Source organism: Pelodiscus sinensis, chromosome 19 (assembly GCF_049634645.1).
Source record: "Pelodiscus sinensis isolate JC-2024 chromosome 19, ASM4963464v1, whole genome shotgun sequence".
Lineage (NCBI taxonomy): Eukaryota > Metazoa > Chordata > Testudines > Trionychidae > Pelodiscus > Pelodiscus sinensis.
This window is the reverse complement of record NC_134729.1, coordinates 20044533-20065576: the sequence shown is the minus strand read 5'-3', so window position 1 is coordinate 20065576 and position 21044 is coordinate 20044533. Positions and strand designations below refer to the sequence as shown.

The window sequence follows — 21044 nt, the reverse complement described above, 5'->3', positions numbered from 1 at the left end:
AGCTCCAAGATGAAAACTAAGAATAGATTGTTGCAGGAGGCTTAAGCATGCCAGATCTTGTTAGTGCAACTAATCGCCACGTGTCGCCAAGCAAGAAGCAAGTTTGGGAGGGAACAAGTCAATCTTCTTTCAGACTCCTCTCCAGAGTGACGTTAGGGTTAAGGATCAGCCAAAGCACATCCTCAGACCTCACTGTGAAAACCCCTCTCAAAGAAAGTAGTCTGAAGACTAAGTCAAGCACCAACATTTCAACCCGTTTACAAAGTCGTGTTGTCCGCAGTCTTAAAAACAAAAACAAAAAGCTGTTACCCTCTTTCACTTCCCAATGTGAAACTCACACATAGTAACAGACCAGTCAAAGCCAGGAATTAGTGATGTTATTCGAAAACCTATAGTTGCTGGTTTTTTATTTTCAGTTTTTAAATCATACAACCCAAGAGTGTTTTCCCCTTGGCCTATGCTCCAAGGCATGATAGAGAATTGCCTAATCAGAAACAGAGGGCTAGTTAAAAAAGGCTTAAAAAAATCTTTAAGATAGCTCTTAAAGCAAAGTCAAGTCCTCAATTTCAGTGTCTCGAACTAAAAAGTCTTGTGTATGCAACAGATACGAAAACCTCCCAGATCTGGGTTCAAATATAAAACAAAAAGCAAAACCAAACTCTCCTCAAAATGTTTACACAAGTTCTTAAAACATACAAGGGACGTGTGGGTGTATTAAAATATAGATAGCCTGAAATATTAAACAGAACTTAACTCCCCTCAGGAGAGAGTCTACTGAAGTCACCTCCTTTATCAAACTGAAAAGGGAACCCAAATCTTTCCAATTATGGATTTACTGGCTAAAACGGTGACAGTAATGACCCGAGCTTTACCAGCCGAGGAGGCTCTGAGGAGCGGAGAAGGTGCACAATGATTCAGAGAGTCTGTTAAGCTTGATTAACCGGGAATTAGAAATCTAATACCTTTACATACATGGCAATCTGGAGGTGACAAAATCAGATAGCCTCCCAACACTGTCTCTGGCAAAGGTACAGACAGCGTCTCATTGCTTTGCGGACTGTCTGCCTGGCTTCTTTTCCTGCTGCCCTCTTCCGCTGCTTGGTATCCCTCGGCCACGACCACCGAACACTCCTGCGGAAGAAGAGAAGCAAAGTCAGCAGTTCCGTCGCAGGTATAATCTGGGTGCAACACACACACACACACACCCACCCACCCCCATTGGTAGGCTCCTTTGCCATGGCTCCGAAGAACCTTAAAATCTACTCTGTGCTAATCCACAGCACTCCACCTAGCATCAGAGTGGTGTCAGATCGCTCCCTGCGGAGACTGTTAGCAACAGACTCCCTGCTAGGGATGTTAAGAAACGAGTCATTCGTTAATTTGTCGTCAACTACTCGATTTTCCTGCTGAGCCAAGCAACTACAGGCAGTCCCCAGGTTACATGGATCCAACTTACATCGGACCCCTACTTACAAACGGGGTGAGGCAACCCCGCACTAGCTGCTTCCCCCCAGCAGACCAGGGAGACGCGGAGCAGCTTTTCTCAGCAGACACCTCAGCTTGAGAATAGAGGACTGAGGGAAGTGAGGTGTGGGAGAATAAAACTGAGCTCTGGAGAAATGTTTGGCTAGAGTTTCCCCTACAATATGTACCAGTTCCGACTTACATACAAATTCAACTTAAGAACAAACCTACAGTCCCTATCTTGTACGTAACCCAGGGACTGCCTGTACTGAGGATGTTAAATATGACTAATTGACTAGTCGATAGGGCGATTCCGCCTTTGAAGTGTGGCAGCAGCCTTAGGGATTCCAGCTGATCCCGGGCTCCACACGGCACTTTGAAACGCAGGGAGGAGCCTGGGGATACCCCAGCTGGCCCCGGGCTGCACGCAGGGTTTCAAAGCAGCAGTGCCAGGTGGAGCCTAGGGATGTAATAGTACAGTTGATTAACTGGTAAGTAAAAGCTTATAGGTTAACGCGGTAGACTACATGCGTTCCCTTCTCCCCGCCAGTAAATTTTTAGCAGGTTGGCCAGCAGCCTGGCTCAGTCCTGGCTTGCAATGGGGTGTGACTCTGAATTTCAAGGGTATTAAGAACCAGGCGGGCAGGCAGCCCAGCTCAGTTCTGGCTTATGCCAGGTCCAAGAGCTCAGACCCGCCCTCCCCAGACAGGGACTGCTGCCATCCTGCGCTACTGCCTCTATCAGCAGCCACAGCACAAGGTGACAGGCAGCGAGTCCGTGAGGGGAGCTGGTTTTTAAACTACCTCCCCTTGCGGGCCAGCTCCTGCCTGGCACCCTGCACTGCTGCCTCCAATACAGTGGCTGCCGGCCCTGCCCCCGCGGATTATAGAATAGTTGACTAACCAATACAATTTCATGAGGTTACTTAAGTGGGTCTGGCCCACGAAAGCTCATCACCTATTAAACCATCTTGTTAGTCTTTAAAGTGCTACCCAGTCCTGTGTTTTGTTTGACTATTCAGTTACCTGATATTTAACATCCCTACCAAGTCTAGCCCCAGGCTTCAAAGGGGGCTGCCGCTTTGAAGTACCCCCCCTTTCTCTCTTGCTGCCTCTTTCTGAGCGAGGGTGTGAGCAGGGTGAATCCCAGAGCAGCCCACTCCCGGCACACGTACTCCCACCAGAAGGTCAGGCTGGAGGAGCACACTGGCAGCGCGTTCGTGCTGACCTGGACGCACGGAGATTGGGGAGCAAGGGAGAGAGGTGGACCCGGGGCCAGGCTAGGAGGCTGCTCCGTGTTGCTGAGGCCCCGCCATGAGTGCGGTCTGTCCGGGAGAGGGATTCCTTCCCCATCAGGGTGCTGCGTGCGGAGGTAGGTCTGAGGGGAGCTAGCCGTGGTAATGACACGGTGGTTCGCTCTTGTAACTGACCTATCTTCAGAGCGAGTCACTTTCTCCGCCATGTTGATTTCTGCATCCTTGTGGCAGCCTTTAGTTAGTTAGTTTTGGCCTGCAACAGAATGTGCTCATCTTGCTAAACGACTGATTTGAAAACTCGCCAAGTGCACCGACACACTGGTCACTTATTTTGAAAATTGTAACTTTTTAAATGGGACTCCTAGCTCGTTGTTCTAGGAAGCGCTGCAGTGAGCAGGGATGCAGACGTGCACTCGCCTAACCGATTCACCGATAAGCACCCACTTATTGGCGAACATCAACTACGCACAGCACTCTCCCCTCCGCAAGTAAATCTTTGAGCCGGCATGCGGGCAGACCTGGCTTGTGCGGGGACCCAGCAACAATCCCCACTGCAGCTCTGCACGGTGGTAGTTGCTAGGGACTTGACACAAACAGCTTCCTTGGGGTCCGCAAGCCAGGTCACAGCAGCTCCCAGCCTTCTGATGGGGGCACCCAACTTACATGCCGCCGGTGGGACACGGAGCCGTCTGGGGACTCTTGCTCTGCCGCCTATCCGTGCATCTGGCTCACTGCGCCCATGGACTGGTCAGGTTAGTGAAGGGAGCCACACTGCCAGCCTAAAGCTGCCTGCTCTTTCCAAGCAGCTGAAGATGTGGCCTACAGTGCCCCCTCCTGCTGGCCAGGAGTAAGAGACACAACCGACTGCTGAAAGGATCGTTCCTCTTGGCATTAGCCGTGCACCCAATTATAGCTTTGCTCCTGCCTGCTAGCTCCTTAGCAAACTGCGTGGCAGTAACAAGAGACAAGCCTTTCAGCTGATTAGCTCATGCTACAGCCTCTCTGTCCGACAGTCCCTTCGCTATTCAAAGCGGCAGGGGCTCCTCCGTTTCATTGGCTCCGCTCTCGACCGGGCGGATCCTGCGACGGCACAAGGCCCGACAGGACAGACTTCATGCAAAAGGTTTGTCCAAACCGCCAAGCCCAGAAGCGGCGACGCCAAGTGCTGTGGTGACTGGACTGGAGGAAGAGAAGGCCAGGCACCTTCAGGTGTCTCAAGGTCACTTTTGCGCTGGGAAGGCTTCTCGAGGCGGAGAAGAAGCAGCAGACACCCGAGCTGCGTTCCCCTGGGAGCGGACTGACATTCCTAGGGATAACGCCTTTGCCAACAGAGTCCCCGTCACGAGCTCTCCAGTTCCACCCTGACACTGCCTAACGCACTGCAACCACGGTGGAAAATGCCAGGTGGAAAATGCCAGGAGATCAGTGAGACTGGATGGGCTTGTCACCAGAACCGTTTCCTAACAGCCTTGGCAGCTGCTGGTGCACAGAGCTAGCTGTGCGTCACCGATGTCCTAGGTCAGTGGTTTTCAAACTTTTTTCCTCGTGCTCCAGCTGGAGAAATTTGTTGATGCCCACGACCCAGTATAATTTGACTAGGGCAAGGGTGTCCAAACTTTTTTCAAAGAGGGCCAGATTTGAAGAAGTGAACATGCGTGAGGGCCGTCCCCGCACCCTCAGCCCCAAGGCAGAGGGCCCGCGGGGTCGGAGGCGGGCGGAGAGCGCAGGACACGCCGGCCTCACGGCGGCCCGGGGGCAGGGCGAACCCGCAGCCGAGCGGGGGAGCGGGGCTGCGGACGTGCCCTACAGGGCAGGCTCTAGGACCGCGGAGGCCATGGGCGGCGGCGGCGTGGCCGGAAGCGGCGCGCTGGGCGCGCCAGTTCAAAAGAGCGCCGGGGAGCCAGGAGAGGGGGAGGAAGCGGGGGCCGTATTAAACCAGAACACGGGCCGCAATTGGCCCGCGGGCCGGACTTTGGACATGCCTGGACTAGGGCATGGCCTCCTGGGTGGAGTGAAGGACAAGAGTTTTGGGGTGTAACACGGCTCCGGCTTGGGGGAGGCGGCTCCCGCTCAGTGGCGCAGCGAGGGAGCTAAGGCAGCTTCCTGCCTGTCTTGGCACCGCAGACCCTGCTGTGGCTTGGAACAGCCAGCAGCAGATTCCCAGGCAATGGAAATGCGGAGCAAGTGCTCAGGGCCGGGGCAGGGCTCAGGGCCTCCCGCCCCCACCTAGGAGCCAGGCCTTCTGGGGTGCTGTGCAGTCAGGGAACTGCCTTAGCCCCTCCCCCTGCTGCTCAGCAAGGCCCAGCGCCCGACATTTCACCGCCCAGCCCTGGGTCACGACCCGTCACTTGAAAACCGCTAGTCTAGGCCACCTGACATTCTGCTGTAACAGAACGAGTGGGCAGTCCAGGACGGTCCTTAGGTGACACGTCAGACCTGGTTCGAGAGCAAGGGGCAGTACTGAGTGAATCCCATAGGTTTGACCAGAGGTGCAACCGGCCTTGAGGGTGGGAGACAAGAAGGAGGAGGATAAGGAATGACCAGCCACAAAAGGGTCCTAAGGCAGAGGCAACCCCTGCACGATCGTTTCTCCCAGCACAGATTTCTTAGGGTGGCTTTAAGCCGATGGCCTTAAACACCAGCTGAAGGCTTCACAACTGCAGGGCAAGATCGTGCCAAACCCTGAGCAAGTGAACCAGAGTCAGCAGCTGGGCCTCTTACAAGAGCCGCAAAGACTCCCCAAGGGATGGCCAGGTGTGCTCTTACACCCGCGCCCTGCGCCAGAAAGAGGCTTCCCCTGCCCCCTGCAGGAAGGATCCGATCCAATGCACCCTCGGACAGAACGTTACTTGCTCCCCAAGCGGGTTTGCTAGCAGAGCAGGTGGCACGAAGCTCCCGCAAAGAGGGACAGAACCATTTGACACAAACGGGCCATGGACATGGACAGGTTCAGGGCCTTGCTTCTTTGTTAAGCTCCTACCTAGTTCCAGCACCTTCGCCTGCCTTACAGGCACCTTTGGGATTTACTCCTCCTTAGCTGGCTCTTTTTCGGGGGTCAGTCCGGCCTCTCACACCACACAGCACTACCAGCGTAACATTCAAAGGAACAATTGCATATACAAGAGATCTGCTTGAGACCCAAGCGTGGCCACCCCCCTGTAAGCAAGAGAGCAAAGAAGATCATTACCTCGCCCGGCACCTCCACCTCCTCGGCCTTTCTGTTGCTTCTGCTGCTGCATGCCACCGCGACCTCTTCCTTTTGACACCACCTCCTCCTTCACCATGTCAATAATTTCATCGGGGATACGCAAATACTTAATCGTGCTGCCGCGAATGTAGCACTCCGGCATTCGCCAGAATTTGTCTCCATCCTGCGGGGGAGAAACACATGAGAGCAGAAGAGGCGTGCAAGTGCACACAAGCACTCTTACTTCTTTGGCTCAGAAGTGCCTACGTCACTTTGAAAACGGGACTACTTACTCATTGCCAGCAGCAATAATTTCGCAAATACAAAAGCATCCCTTGTGGAGGAGGGGGAGGAGGGAGAATGGACGGAATTGGGCACAGAGTTTTACCATCAGTTGTGCGACTCATCTCACAATATTCAAAGTGCACCAAGTCTGAGTTAAGATGGACGGTAAAAGCCGGACATCTACTGAGCACGAGGAGGGCCTGAAAGCGTACACAGGACATTCTACTTGGAAAGCAGACTCGAAGGCAATAAGAAACACAGCTTCCTCACCAGAGGAATATCTGCAATAGATTTCCTTCCCAAGAACATGGGAGATCACCCATCTGTTTTACCCTATTGGGCCTATTCATGTGGCACTCGACGGCTGCTTTTAGAGGAATCGAACAGAGCAGAATGTGTGTCTACCAGCTGTGTGCGGTACAGAGCTGTCATTTATGGAGCGAGTTTCAGAACCTTCCAATTCTGCTGGGGACCGAGGCCTGTTAGAATCGTAGCTCTTAAATGATCAGCGTGATGGTGAGAACAAGGGAACACAACGCAGGAGTGTCTGAGCGGAACAATAGCCCAAAGACTGATCCATAATGCAGTCTGAAGGGGAGAAGAGAGCTGGCCCTGCCCTTTGTGAGCTTATGCTAGACAGCCACCAAGAAGGGGCTTTCATTACTGAAACTGTTCTGAGGCTTGTCCGTACAGAGGGTTATTCAGGACTAGCTCCCTGTGCAGACACTTTACAACAAGGGCGCCTTGCTCCCGTTTCGCTTATGTGCTGCCCCCACCCTCTGCCTTGGATCCTCCTAGCTGGGCTGCAGCTCAAAATACAGGAAGCCACTGAGCCCGTCTCCCCTCACTTCCTTGTTTCTGTACTCGGAGGAGTAAACTAACTACAGTAAAACTCCAATAGTCCGGCATCCAATAGTCCAACACTCCTGATAGTCCGGCATCAAAATGGCAAAAGCCTAGTGAGTGAGCTTCGGCAAAAAAATGAGTCACAAGGTAACAACAGCAGCAGCTGAACTGATCAAAAAGGGTAAAAAAGGATTAAAAAACTAAAACATTACAGTATACTGTATACAGTATGTACAATAAAAAGGGTTAAGAACACTTTATATGCATTATACAGGCAGTCCCCGAGTTACGCGGATCCAACTTATGTCGGATCCGCAGTTACGAACGGGGTTTGCTGCCCGTCTCCCTGGTCTGCTGGAAACCAGGGAGCACGCGGACAGCCCAGACGCGCCACGGCTGTCCCGCTACCGGCATGCTCCGCGGCTTTGCTCCGCTTTGCTCCCCGGTCTGCTGGAGACCAGCAGACCAGGGAGACGGGGAGCAAAGCTGCGGAGCACGAGGGCAGCATGACAGCCGCGGCGCGTCTGGGCTGTCCCCGTGCTCCGCGGCTTTGCTCCGGACGCCTGTGGTACAGCAGCTGGGGCACTGCCGGTTGCTCTGGGCAGCATCCCATCTGCTCTGCCCCAGGCGTCCTGATTCAGCCACTGCTGGTCATTTTCAGCAGCGGCTGAATCAGGACACCTGGGGCAGAGCAGCTTGGGTGCTGCTGGGTTGGTCCAGTAGCGCCGAGGAGCGGCGCTACTGGAGCAACCCAGCAGCACCCAAGCTGCTCTGCCCCAGGCGTCCCCAAGTCAGTCGCTGCTGAAACTGACCAGTGCTGACTACAGGAAGCCCGAGGGAGAGTTGCTCTGCCCCGGGATTCCTGGAATCAGCCGCTGATCAGTTTACTTGGGGACGCCTGGGGTTCTTAAGTTGAATCTGTATGTAAGAACTGGCATCGATTCAGCCTGTTGAAACTGATCAGCGGCTGATTCCAGGAAGCCCGGGGCAGAGCAACTCTGCCCCGGGCTTCCTGTAGTCAGCGCTGGTCAGTTTCAGCAGTGGCTGAATCTGGATGCCAGTTCCGACTTACATACAGATTCAACTTAAGAACAAACCTACAGTCCCTATCTTGTACGTAACCCGGGGACTGCCTGTATACATAACCAGCTTACAGTACCTCCTAATACTCTGGCATATCTGATAATCCGGCACCACCTAGGTCCAAATAGGTTCCAGATTATCAGAAGTCTACTGTATTTGGAGCCAGATCCTCCAGGTACAGTCCTGGCCCTCTAGTGACTGTTTCCATTCACACCATTCCACTAACCACAGATCCGTCAGCCCAGGCCTGCTCAGCTGCATTCTGAATGTATTTTTCTAAGTCTGGGCTTGTCTATTGAGGTTTTCCTACGCAGAACTGCAGGGGATTACGAAGGCAGGCAGGACGAGCCACACGGGTGTGACTCAGCCAGGCAAGAGTCCAGTTGTGCAGCGCTCCATGGGCTCTTTCCGATCTGGACCACTTGCTACCCGTGCTCCAGGCTTTACCCTCTGCCAGGGCCTTTCCTAGGCATCGAACGCCTTCCAACCCCAAATGAATAGAGGTTAAAGAAACAGATTCCAGTTCTGGTACACAAAGGCCGTTAATCACACACGGGAAAGCAGGAGGTCACATGAAACATTAAGCAGAACGTGACCACGGTTAGATGACTAGTGTCTAGGAAAAGTGCACCAAGTCAGAGGGCCCCACACTTGGCTGGGAGCCAAGTGGGTCTGGGCAGCGCTACCTCCCCATCCTCTGGGGGGGGCCTAGGGATGTTAAAATAGCGGAAGACGGTAACCACGTAACCCCTGAAAGTCTCAGCAGTCCCACGGCTGCCCGTGCTGTGGGTTAGCTTTCTATTGCTGAACCCGCAGCGAAGCCTTCCTGGGGGCGGGCCTAGCAGCCCTTGCCCACTCAGCTCCAGGGGAGGCGGCTTCCCTGAGCGCCACTGTCACCGTTAACAGAGCAGGAATTCGTTGTAAGCATGTATGGTTAACCAGGATGGAACTTTTATACACTGGAAAACCCCGACTCAATATCAGGCCATTAACAGTTCAGATTCAGTCGTCGCTGACACCTGCACAATACCCCCTCCTACTCCGCTGGGCCCCATTTCTTCTTCCAGTGCGGGCTTGTGACGGGTTTGGGACCTACCTCCGCTGCGGCTCTGCATTTAAAGTGTATTAGGAGCCAAGTGGGCAGGCAGCCCGGCTCAGTTCCAGCTTGTGCTAGGTCCAGGAGCTCAGACCCTCCCCACAGGGGCTGCTGCCTCCCCACACTGCTGCCCCTTTATCAGAAGCAGCAGGGTGACAGGCAGCCAGTCCACGAGGGGGCTGGTTTTTAAACTGGCTCCCCTCACGGATCAGTTCCTGCCTCGCACCCTGTGCTGCTGCCTCAGCCACAGAGGGGCAGGGAGCTCCCCGGGAGTGGGGCCGGAGGACACTGGCTGCCGGCCCCACCTCTGGGGATTATCGAATAGTCGACTAACCAATAAGAATTCATGAGGTTACTTGACTACTCAATCAATGTTTAACATCCCTACTTCCCACAATGCCCCACCGCTCCCGGCACCTCCTCCCTGGGGGGCTAGAAACGCCAACACCCTGCACCTGTCTGTTCCAGCCAGCCCGTCCACTTGCATCTTTCAGTGCTCACCCCGCCTGGGAGGCCCCTCGCCGTTGTGTTCGCAGTGGAGGCCACGTTCAAAGGATCCCACCTGTGGGCCTCATGTGGAGCCCTGCGTAAATCCAAACCACACCGCGGGCCATGGACAAATGGGCCACGGGCCGCGTGTTAAGTAGCCCTGCCTTATAGAGCAGTAACCCAGCTAAAGGGAGGACACAGACTGATGGCCCAGCACCAGCAGTCCCAGACAGCCCGAGCAAGACCGGGGCTTCTTGGCATGGAGCCCCTGACAGTAGAATGTAAAATAGACAACCTTACCCTGGATGTGCAGATGACTTCCCTAAGGTTGATGTTCATCCAGTTATCACAGCTCACTAGGTGACCATTGTACGTTTCACCATTTTTCAATTCCACCAGCTAAGAGACAGAGAAAGTCAAACACAATAACCAACAACTGAAATTCTCAAAAGCAGACAATTTCAGGTAGTATTTGAATCAATTATTCCTTAAGAGGGTATATGGGCAAGAGAAGTGTAGGCCCAGTGTAACACTGAAAAAGAGGAAGTGTACTTTTCCTAATCAGTGTATTTGGGATATAAACAAGACACACACCAAGAGGTATACCCACCACACACTACGGCTGTGTCTAGACTGGCCAGTTTTTCCGGAAAATCAGCCACTTTTCCGGAAAAAACTTGCCAGCTGTCTACACTGGCCGCTTGAATTTCCACAAAAGCACTGACTTCCTACTGCAAGAAATCAGTGCTTCTTGCGGAAATACTATTCTGCTCCTGTTCAGGCAAAAGTCCCTTTTGCGCAAAAGGGCCAGTGTAGACAGCTCAGATTTGTTTTGCGCAAAAAAGCCCCGATCGCAAAAATGGCAATCGGGGCTTTTTTGCGGAAAAGCGCGTCTAGATTGGCACGGACGCTCTTCCGCAAAAAGGGCTTTTGCAGAAAAGCATCCGTGCCAACCTAGACGCTCTACTCCGCAAATGCTTTTAACGGAAAACTTTTCCGTTAAAAGCATTTCCAGAAAATCATACCAGTCTAGACGCAGCCTACATGCACTAATCAGACGTGTACAGGAACAAGGAGAACAAAGTCTGAGGTGTGCTAGGAACTCTCTTTTTTCTGCTGCTCAAGCTTTAGTGTAAAAAGCTGCTACAACACTGGAGCACTCTAATCCCACCTCAGAATCCTAGAAGCCCTGCCGGTATTATTACTTGCGTCTTGAATTGGAAAGGACATCCTTTCTACAGGCCAGGTACATCTTTGCATTTAGCACCATTCTGGCCCTGGTCTGCTTTGCAACAGTGACTTACAGTTGTGTCAGATTGCCTGTACAGGTTGACACTAAGGATGTTAAGGTCTAGTTGACTATCTGATAAGCAAAAGCTTATAGGACAGTCGAGTTAACTAGTCACTTCTCCCCACCCCCCCTTGCTGCCTCCAGCAGAGAGAGGCAGCAGAGGAAGAGGGGAAGAATGGGCACTTCAAAGTGGTAGCGCTACCCAGCTGAGCCAGGAATCAGCCTTGTGGCTGCTGCTTTAAAACCCCAAGGTGGTGTTTCAAAAGGGGCAGCCACCGCACAGCTGATTTGCGGCTCAGCTGTGCAGTGCTGCCCCTTTAAAACACAGAAGCACCATGGAGCCCAGGGTCAGCTGGGAATTCCCCAGCTAACCCCAGGTTCTGAGTGGCATTTCCCTAGAACCGAGGATCGGCAGACCCTGGGTTCTCAGGAAATACTGTGCGGAGCCCGGGGTCAGCTGGGGAGTCCCCACCTGATCCCAGGCTCTGGGGAAATACCGTGTGGAGCCCAGGGTCAACTGGGGAGTGCCCAGCTAACCCCAGGTTCCGAGCGGCATTTCCCCAGAACCTGGGATCACAAGTCCCTGGGTTCTCAGGAAACGCTGAGCAGAACCTGGGGTCAACTGGGGAGTCCCCACCTGATCCTGGGTTTTGGGGAAATGCTGTGCGGAGCCCGGGGTCAGCTGGGGAGTCCCTAGCTGCCCCTGGGCTTCACTGCGCTGCCCCTTTGAAATGCTGAGGTGGCATTTCAAAGGGGCAGCCACCACACAGCTGATCCCTGGCTCAGCTGCGTAGTTATGTTCCTTTCAAATGCTGCCCAAAGACTAGCCTTTAAAGGGTAAGACTTCTGTTAAATTGAGAGTGCTGATCAACGCACCTGACGCTGCTCAGAATATCTGCTATGTCTTATTCTAATCTTATTTCATACAGTCACTCACAAGATAAGGAAGGTTTACTTTAAACTAAGCTAAGAATACAAACAGAGCTACCATACTAAATTCTGGCTGTGGCACATTGAAGATACAGAAAAGCAGCTCACTTCTTTTTACAGCTTCCAAAATCACCTCCCTACCCAGAGGTTTCCAATACAGAGACCCTGACCTGGTGATCTTAGGACTGAATAAGGATCTCAACCGGTTAACACATTACAAAGACCATTTCCCCTCTCTGGATAGTCACATTTCCACACCAAATGCTGTGAATGATCCACTTGCACCCTGATTTAAATTAGCTTCATTAACACAAGCAGCTTCTTCCTTATATAGACACCCCTGCTTCAAGGTTCGGTTCTAGGACCGGTTTTGTTCAATATCTTTATTAATGATCTGGATGAGGGGATGGATTGCACTCAGCAAGTTTGCAGATGACACTAAGCTGGGGGGAGAGGTAGATACGCTTAAGGGCAGAGATAGGGTACAGAATGACTTAGACAAATTGGAGGATTGGGCCACAAGAAATCTGATGAGGTTCAACAAGGACAAGTGTAGAGTCCTGCACTTGGGACGGAAGAATCCCAAGCATAGTTACAAGCTGGGGACCAACCGGTTAAGTAGTAGTTCTGCAGAAAAGGACCTGGGGGTTACAGTGGCTGAGAAGCTAGATATGAGTCAACCGTGTGCCCTTGTAGCCAAGGAGGCTAATGGCATATTAGGTTGCATTAGGAGGAGCATTGCCAGCAGATCCAGAGATGTCATCATTCCCCTTTATTCGGCTTTGGTGAGGCCGCAGCTGGAGTATTGTGTCCAGTTCTGGGCCCCCCACTACAAAATGATGTGGACGCATTAGAGAGGGTCCAGCGGAGGGCAACCAAAATGATAAGGGGGCTGGAGCATATGACTTATGAGGAGAGGCTGAGGGACTTGGGTCTGTTTAGTCTGCAGAAGCAAAGAGTGAGGGGGGATTTGATAGCAGCCTTCAACTTCCTGAAGGGAGGTTCCAAAGAGGATGGAGAGAGGCTGTTCTCAGTAGTGACAGATGACAGAACAAGGAGCAATGGTCTGAAGCTGTGGTGGGAGAGGTCCAGGTTGGATATTTGGAAAAACTATTTCACTAGGAGGGTGGTGAAGCACTGGAATGGGTTCCCTAGGGAAGTAGTGGAGTCTCCATCCCTAGAGGTGTTTAAGTCTCGGCTTGACAAAGCCCTGGCCAGGTTGATTTAGTTGGAATTGGTCCTGCCTAGAGCCGGGGGCTAGACTTGATGACCTTCTGAGGTCTCTTCCAGTTCTATGATTCTGTAACTTCCACTCAATTCATCTGAAGAAGTGGATTTTACCCATGAAAGCGTATGCCCTGATACATCTGTTAGTCCCTAAGGTGTCTCGGGATTCCTTGTGGTTTTTTAAGAGACTGCAGCTACCCCAACAACCCAAAGTGTCTGACGCTGATTGCAAGCAGTACTGGCAGGAAATATCCTTGTTACTCACCATCGGATGGTTCTGGGCAGTCTTCAACAGTGACAAGGGAAGCTAGAGTGAAAGTAAATAAAGGATAAGCCTGAGAAAAGTCAGCAGAACAAAGGATAAAGGCAGCCTATTTGCAGACAGTGATAGAAATGTAGCCGTGTTAGTCTGGTGTAGCTGAAACAAAATACAGGCCTATGTAGCACTTTAAAGACTAACAAGATGGTTTATTAGATGATGAGCTTTCGTGGGCCAGACCCACTTCCTCAGATCAAATAGTGGAAGAAAATAGTCACAACCATATATACCAAAGGATACAATTTTAAAAAAAATGAACACACATGAAAAGGACAAGTCACATTACAGAACAGAAGAGGGATGTGGGGGGGGAAGGAAGGTGAATGCCAGTGAGTTAATGATATTAGAGGTGGGGAAAGGAAGATGTCTGTGAGTTAATAGTATTAGAGGTGATAATTGGGGAAGCTATCTTTGTAATGAAGACTCCAACTATCTTACACATTACAAATATAGCTTCCCCAATTATCACCTCTAATACTATTAACTCACAGACATCTTCCTTTCCCCACCTCTAATATCATTAACTCACTGGCATTCACCTTCCTTCCCCCCCCCCCCCCCCCATCCTCCTTCTGTTCTGTAATGTGACTTGTCCTTTTCATGTGTGTTCATTTTTTTTAAATTGTATCCTTTGGTATATAGGGTTGTGACTATTTTCTTCCACTATTTGATCTGAGGAAGTGGGTCTGGCCCACGAAAGCTCATCATCTAATAAACCATCTTGTTAGTCTTTAAAGTGCTACATAGTCCTGTATCTTATTTGCAGACAAGCATTATTTCAGCCACAGATTTACCAAACACAGGGCAACTGCATTTCGGAGCCACTTCCCCAGGGAATACAGCCCAGGAGCTGCTGCCATTCAGATTAGACTGAGCGCTGACAAAACCCAGCAGGAACTAGGGAGGGGAAATGCAATGTAATTATTCAGCCAGTTCACCCATTAAGGCATAGGATCCCAAACCAGGGGGCGTGAAGAAATCCCCCCTCCCCCAAGTTGTGCTGCTATTTTTGTTTTTTTTGCCCCCCCCCCCGGTCAGTTCCTCTTACTTTTTTTTTTTTTTTGCTCAACAAGTTTTGCTGCTATTTGGGGGGGGAGGGGGAATGGGGGCATGAGCGTTTCTCAAAAATCAAAAAGGGGGCGTGATGCCGAAGTTTGGGAACCATTGCATTAAGGGGAGGGAGCGGCTCCCCGCCCCACGGCAGGGCGGGAGGAGGCCCCCCCACACCACCGGCAGCCCCCACCTGCAAAGCTGGAGCAGCCCCCACCTGCAAGGCGCCCCCCCCCCCCCCCACGCTGCGCTGCCCAGTGCTCGGCTCCGCACGTGTCAGGGAGCGAGGCGAGGGGCGGCGCGCGCTATTCGGCGTATTACGGTAGTGCCCGCAGCGGGATCCGCGGGCTGGGCGCCGCACGTGCTCTTAGGTGCATTACGGTAGCATGGAAAGGCCCGCGCCCCACCGACTCACCATCTTCCCGCTCGGCTCCCGTCCGCCTGCGGCCCCGCGGGCCCCGCCACGCGCACCGCCCCTGCCGAGCTGCTCCGGGCCGGGCTCCCGCCTTCCGCCACCGCCGCCAAGCGACAGCCGCCGTTTTACGGCAGTGCCGTAAAACGCGGCCGGCGGGCGCGACAGAGAGAACGGCGCGCGGCGTCCCCCGTTACCCACAATCCTCCCCGCCCTGGAGCCTGCGTTCCACACAATGCCCCGCAGCGCCCCCTAGGAGGCTGCATTACCCACAATCCCCCTGCAGCGCTCCCAGGAGCCCCCCTCCCATTGTTATCCATGGCCCTCTGTTGGACTCTACGTGCCCTGCACAGCTCCTCTTGCAGCCCCCCCTTCCCTGGCTGTTCTGAGACCCCCCTGTCCCCCCCAGTAAACTGGTCAGGCTCAGGCCAGCGCCCATTGGCCTGCTGCTCGCCCCATGCTGTGCACAGATCCCTGGCTGCCCCCCTTGTCTAAGCCCCTCATTGCCCAGCCCTGCTTGGAGATGGAAAGTCAAACAATACGGGACACGCTTGACATTCCATCCCAATCTACATGGCATCTCATTTAGGAAATACCGGACACTTCTATTTCCTCATTTCTAGTGTCTCAATTGGGTTCCCAAACTGAACGCTCAAATACTGGACTGTCCGGTTCAAAAGCGGACACCTGGCAACCCGGCTGGAAACAACACAGCAGTTAAAATTGTGACAGTCAACCGTAGCTCCTCTGTGATGGTGATGAACCATCTCTGGCAGCCATGAGAAACGTCAATCCTCTCTCCCTCTGATCTCGTGCTTCTTTTCTTTTCGTCCTTCCAGTCCTGCCTATAGTTATGTCTAGACTGCTGCTTTTTATTGGGAAAAGGTGCACAAATTGTACTCCGCAATTTGCCTCCCTTTTCCCAATAAATTTGTCGGAAGAGGCTTTTCTGATATTTGGCCCGTCTTCACTGGGCCAAATTTCGGAAAAACCTCCTCTTTCAGAAAAGCCCTTCTTCCTCGTGGCATGAGGAAGACCAGGCTTCCGCAAAAGCATGTCTGCTCTTCCGCCAAAAGCAGACACGTTCCTCTGGTACACTGGAAAAACTCAGTAGTCTAGATATAGTCTATGCTCGCATTTGCAGTACAACACTGCTAGCAACTGGGCTCTGAGCAGGTGTACAAGCCCACTTACACAGAGCTCATTGCAGAACAGAGGCCTAAACTTCCTAGTGTCCAGCCTTCCTCTTGCCTCTCCTCGCATTCCCTTGAACATTAGCCATGCGTACAGCACTGCATTTTAGTAGCAGGTTCACAATCTAGAAATCCAGAAACTATTGGAGAGTAACAATGCCCCCCAGTGGCTGTTTCTCTTTTGTTTTAAACCATTAGATTAGGTTAATGAATAAGTCAATAATTCTACCCCAAAACCATGGCAAAGGGACCAGTGAAAACTAGGCACAGCATCCCTTTAATTCTTTGAGAGATACATATACATCCTGGCTACGTCTACACTGCAGGCTTCTTGCTCAAGAACGGCTGTTCTTGTGCAAAGACTTGTGGAGCGTCTACACTGCATGCGCGTTCTTGCGCAAGGAAATTTATAGTAAAGTGTTGGAACAGAAGACTTCTTGTGAAGAACCAGCAGCCAGGAGAACAATGGATGTTCCCTCTTCATGGGCAAGGTTATAAAAGTATCTTGAGAGTGCCTCCGTCTTGTCTTCACTCCTGCTCTCTGCTCCAGGAGCACTTTTGCCAAGGACAGAGGGCTTGGAAGGATTCATGAACCCATCATAACATAGGATGTTCTCCAGAGACTTTTAAGCTGACAGCTTGTTACATCTCTGCTAAGAGCCTGCATCAAGAACTTGGTGATTGATGTATGTAATGTATTTGCTTTAACAATCCTACTCTCAACCTTTCCTTTCTTTTATGAATAAACCTTTAGATTTTACTTTCTAAAGAAAACCTAGTGTGTTCTTTTGGGTAAGATCTGAGGTATAAATTGACCTGGGATTGTGGATGGTTCTTTGGGACTGGGAGAACCTATTTGGAGTTGATGAAATCGGGTTTAATCTCTCACCTGCATAAAGTAGCGGTGGCTGGTGCACAGGTAAAGCTGGAATGTCAGGGTTGCTTGTGAGACTTCTTGCTGGCTAGAGTGGCAGCTGAAGTGATCTGTGTGACTGGTTTGGTGCCTTATAGGGAAGACTTCTGGTTCTGAGCAATTCACCCTGATTTGACACTCTCAGTGGTTCCCAAGACCAACCTGTTATGTTATAATGTCTAACCATCTTAAATAGGTGTGAAATTATAAGACTATATATTAAAATACAGATGCTGTCAAATGAAGGATGAAATATAGTAAATATTATTTTTCTTATTGTATTATTCTTCAGTATTTAACGGCCTCTTCTCTTCACCAAAACAGACTTAATTGGGAAAATATGATGTCCAACTAAGAGTCACAATTGAAAAACTTCTACAGACTACATCACCTTAAATATGTATTTGTTGGGCAGGTGATCTGGGAAACTTGTAAAATGGAAACTGATACATTGTCCATCTTCAGAATTAACAACAGTATAGTGGAAGTCTCCTTTCAAGTAAGGAATTGTAAAGGTTTATACTATAGCTTAATAAATACTCATGGATAAACGCCAAATATCTGATTAAGAAAACAAGTGGATTTTCCTGTTGCATATTAAAAGCCTAATAAAGCAAAATGCTGAGTTAATGGGAGTTAAGAATGCTCAGTACCTGCAACATTTATAAAAAGGCAAATGTTCTTGTTATTTAAAAATATTATGAATCAAAGTCTTGTGGAATACACCCAACATTGAAGCAAACTGATCAGGGGGCTAGGGGACATTCCATGGTTAGCCAAAGTTACATTACGTTTACCACTGCTCCATCATGAAACTTTCACTGTAGCAACCAAGAAAGATTACAGAGGACTTTGGCAAGAACTAGACTTTGCTGGCAAAACTAGTCATCATGAAATGCCATTATTGCACTAAACCACATCTCAATTGCGGTTTATTTTATTATACTCATGGCTAGGCTTCTATAACTAGCTATAGTTTATCCATCCCCCATGTAGTGAGAGAGACCCTGGCACATACCTACCTTGAGCATGCCAGGCTGCACCCCCTTTTCCTGCTTATGCAATACTTTTGCATTTTTGGCTGTATTTCTACCCCAACCTTCTCACATATGCACCCCCTCTGCATCACTCTACAAAATGGTGGAACCTCCTTATCAACCACCTCCTGGTGATAGTCAAAGTGGCCATCTAGAACACCAGAAAGAGGATGTTAGCTGAAGGGATTCTTTGCTATAGTGCGGCTCATTTCCAATCCACTCTCTGCACACGTTTCCAGGCAGAATTCTTCCGGATGGCAGCTGCTGACTCCCTTAATAGGTTAAAAGGGAAGTGGTGCTGGCCAGGGTTCTCTGCTTGGTATCTCCAGGTTCCCTACCTTTGACCCTCCATGACTGACCTTGTTTTTAATTTTGTTGTCCCCCATATTTAACTGAGTCCCAGGCTCACTGTATCCTCCCTGTTAGGCTAGAGGAGAGTCCTTTAGCCATGGCAAGTTTGTGCCCACCCACTTCCCAGAAGCCAACAGGATGGTTCACCCAAAACACATCTCCCACCTGGTTTTCAGGTGTTGAGCCTGTAGTTAAATGATTAAATGGGTTCTGACTCACTGACACAGATGTTCCCTTCCTTCCCACCAGCCTATAAGGGAAGAGAACTACTTTCTTCCTTTCAAAGAGATTTAGCAAACCAGACCAGGTGTAAGTTTCCCCTATGTCACGTTACTGAATTTGAGGGAAGCAGCCAGATCACTGCTGCACCCATAGGTGGGGATGTTGGCCCCAAAAATGGTATAAAAGGGGCCCATGTGGGGTGTTGAATAGAAGCTTACTGTCTGCTAATCCTATGTACGCTAGTCATGTGATTGTATAATGTCTGTGTGTTGTTAGGAATCTGTAATCTGTGTGGATACTGAATATTTCTCTGCATGTGGTTGAGCATTGGGCAGAGCCCGGCCTATGGACATGCTAATTAGCGAGGCCCTGTGGGACAATGGCACTCAATGGGCCAAGGACACACCTAAAGAATGAGGGCTGACACCGAAGGGCTGCCAGCAGGGAACACAGGGATGGGCCACTGGCCAGGTGACCTGCTGCAGCCAAGAAGAGACCAGGAAGGATGTATAAAGAGGCCATGTGGTGAACTCCATTTTTGGTACTCAGCTCAGCACTTCAACCCAGAGGCAGCACTGCAGGGATCAAAGAGCCAGGAAGAACTGTGGACCCATCCTGATCCTAGGATGCGCAACAAGGACTTTTGAGCCAGCAGCTGTAACATCTCTGCTAGAGCCTGCATCGAGAACTGGGAGATTCGATGCATGTAATGTATTATCCTTTACAACCTTACTCTCATGCTTTTCTTTATTGTAACAATAAACCTTTAGATGTTAGATGCTAAAGGATTGGCTCAGCGTGATTTGTGGGTAAGATCTAGAGGGTAAATTGACCAGGGATCTGTGGCTGGTTTCTTGGAACCGGACAGAACTTGTTTGGGGTAGGTGGGATTAGGTTCTAAGACCCCCCACCAGTGTATGAGGCCCGGGGCCATCTGGGGCACGGATATTGCTGGGGTTTTGGAGGGGTTTTGCTTGGGAGGCTTCAGGCAGGCTGCTGAAGTGCTCTGTGGGACTGGTTTGTGGCATGTTTGGAGAGGTCACTAGTCTGGGGACTATAAGGAGCCCCGAAGTTGAGCAATTCGCCCTGAGTGGACACCCTCAGTTGTGCCCAAACTCGGCCCGGTCCGTCACACCCTACCAACAGGCAAGTAAAGGAAAATGTTTGAGGTGAACTTTATTCAATTCTTTGTTAATAAAGAACCCTGAGGGGATGATTTGGCTTTACATAGTGTGGACTTTGTGTATTGTAGTTTAGAGTAGGTTAAGAAAGACATAACCAGGCATATCAGTGTGATTATGTGGGTGCATTTTACATGGCTTTCAATGGTGCTTTCCCATCTCATTTTTCCTTGTAATTTTAAAGGAGACTTAGCCAGCCAGCTAATTCAGGACTTAAAATACCCTGGATTGCCTTTTATAGAAGCATTTCGTATTTCTGCCAAAAAGTTGTGACAATGGTAATTTCCTTATGGTGACAAAAACTGAACACAGATGGATACAAAAAAATCCAAGAATTTACTTCTAGTTGCAATCAACGACTAGGTAGTGTCCTTCCTATAGCACAACAGTAGTAATAGCAGACTGTGCTGACATTATAATTCCCACTCTAGTACAGGCTCAGAACAAAGGAAAAATAGGTCAAATTGGTGAAACTATCCAAGCTTGCCAGCAGTCACCACAACCATCACTCAACTGCATTACAGCGGTGTGTTGGGGTACCTATAGGAAAGGTACTGTAGGGCTGAGGGAAACAGGAAGTAAAGTTAGCCAGTGCACTCTGAGCCACTGCTTATTTGCATTCCCATTAGCAGAAAATGCCAGAGTGTTCCAGTTCATTCACGTGGCCTGTGTAGGGTTTCATCACGAAAAACTCAAAGGTTCAAGTCCACTGGAAGGGCACATCATAAGCAGGGCCTGGGCCACTGCTAAAATCAGGAGGGGCTGCTGAGGCCGTAGGGCTGGGTGTGCAATCAGACTGTGGAGGCTGTCTCAGCCCTAAGGGCAGAATGGGAGGGCTCTCAGCTGGGGGGCTGCCTGGCTAGGCAGGGGGACTTTAAGCCAAGGGAGTAGGGACAGAATGGGGGTGGGGGCTCTTAGCCCGGGGGACTGGGGCAGAAAGGGGACTTTCAGCCAAGGGGGCTGGGTTGGGGGGCAGGAACAGAACGGGGGGGCTCTTAGCCCGGGGGGGCTGCTGGGGACAGAGCGGGGGGGGCTCTTAGCCCGGGGGGCTGGGGCAGAGTGGGGGAGGGGGCGGGGCAGAAAGGGGACTTTCAGCCAAGGGGGCTGGGTTGGGGGGGGCTCTTAGCCCGGGGGGGCTGCTGGGGACAGCACGGGGGGGGGGGGTGTGTCAGCCTTGGGCACTCAGCGGCTGGTGCACGTGACGAGTTTTGCA

At 51.0% G+C, this 21044-nt stretch overlaps 1 protein-coding gene across 1 annotated transcript; it reads right to left on the bottom strand.

Annotated features, from left to right (window-relative positions):
* Positions 1-372: 372 nt before the first annotated feature.
* Positions 373-15120, bottom strand: LSM4 (LSM4 homolog, U6 small nuclear RNA and mRNA degradation associated). Its single transcript, XM_075902914.1, has 5 exons — positions 14938-15120; positions 13419-13460; positions 10006-10104; positions 5907-6090; positions 373-1131 (listed from the first exon to the last, which is right to left on the bottom strand). The coding sequence occupies exons 1-5, from the start codon at positions 14938-14940 to the stop codon at positions 1043-1045; spliced, it is 417 nt and encodes a 138-aa protein (XP_075759029.1). The 5' UTR covers positions 14941-15120; the 3' UTR covers positions 373-1042.
* Between the last annotated feature and the right edge of the window lie 5924 nt (positions 15121-21044).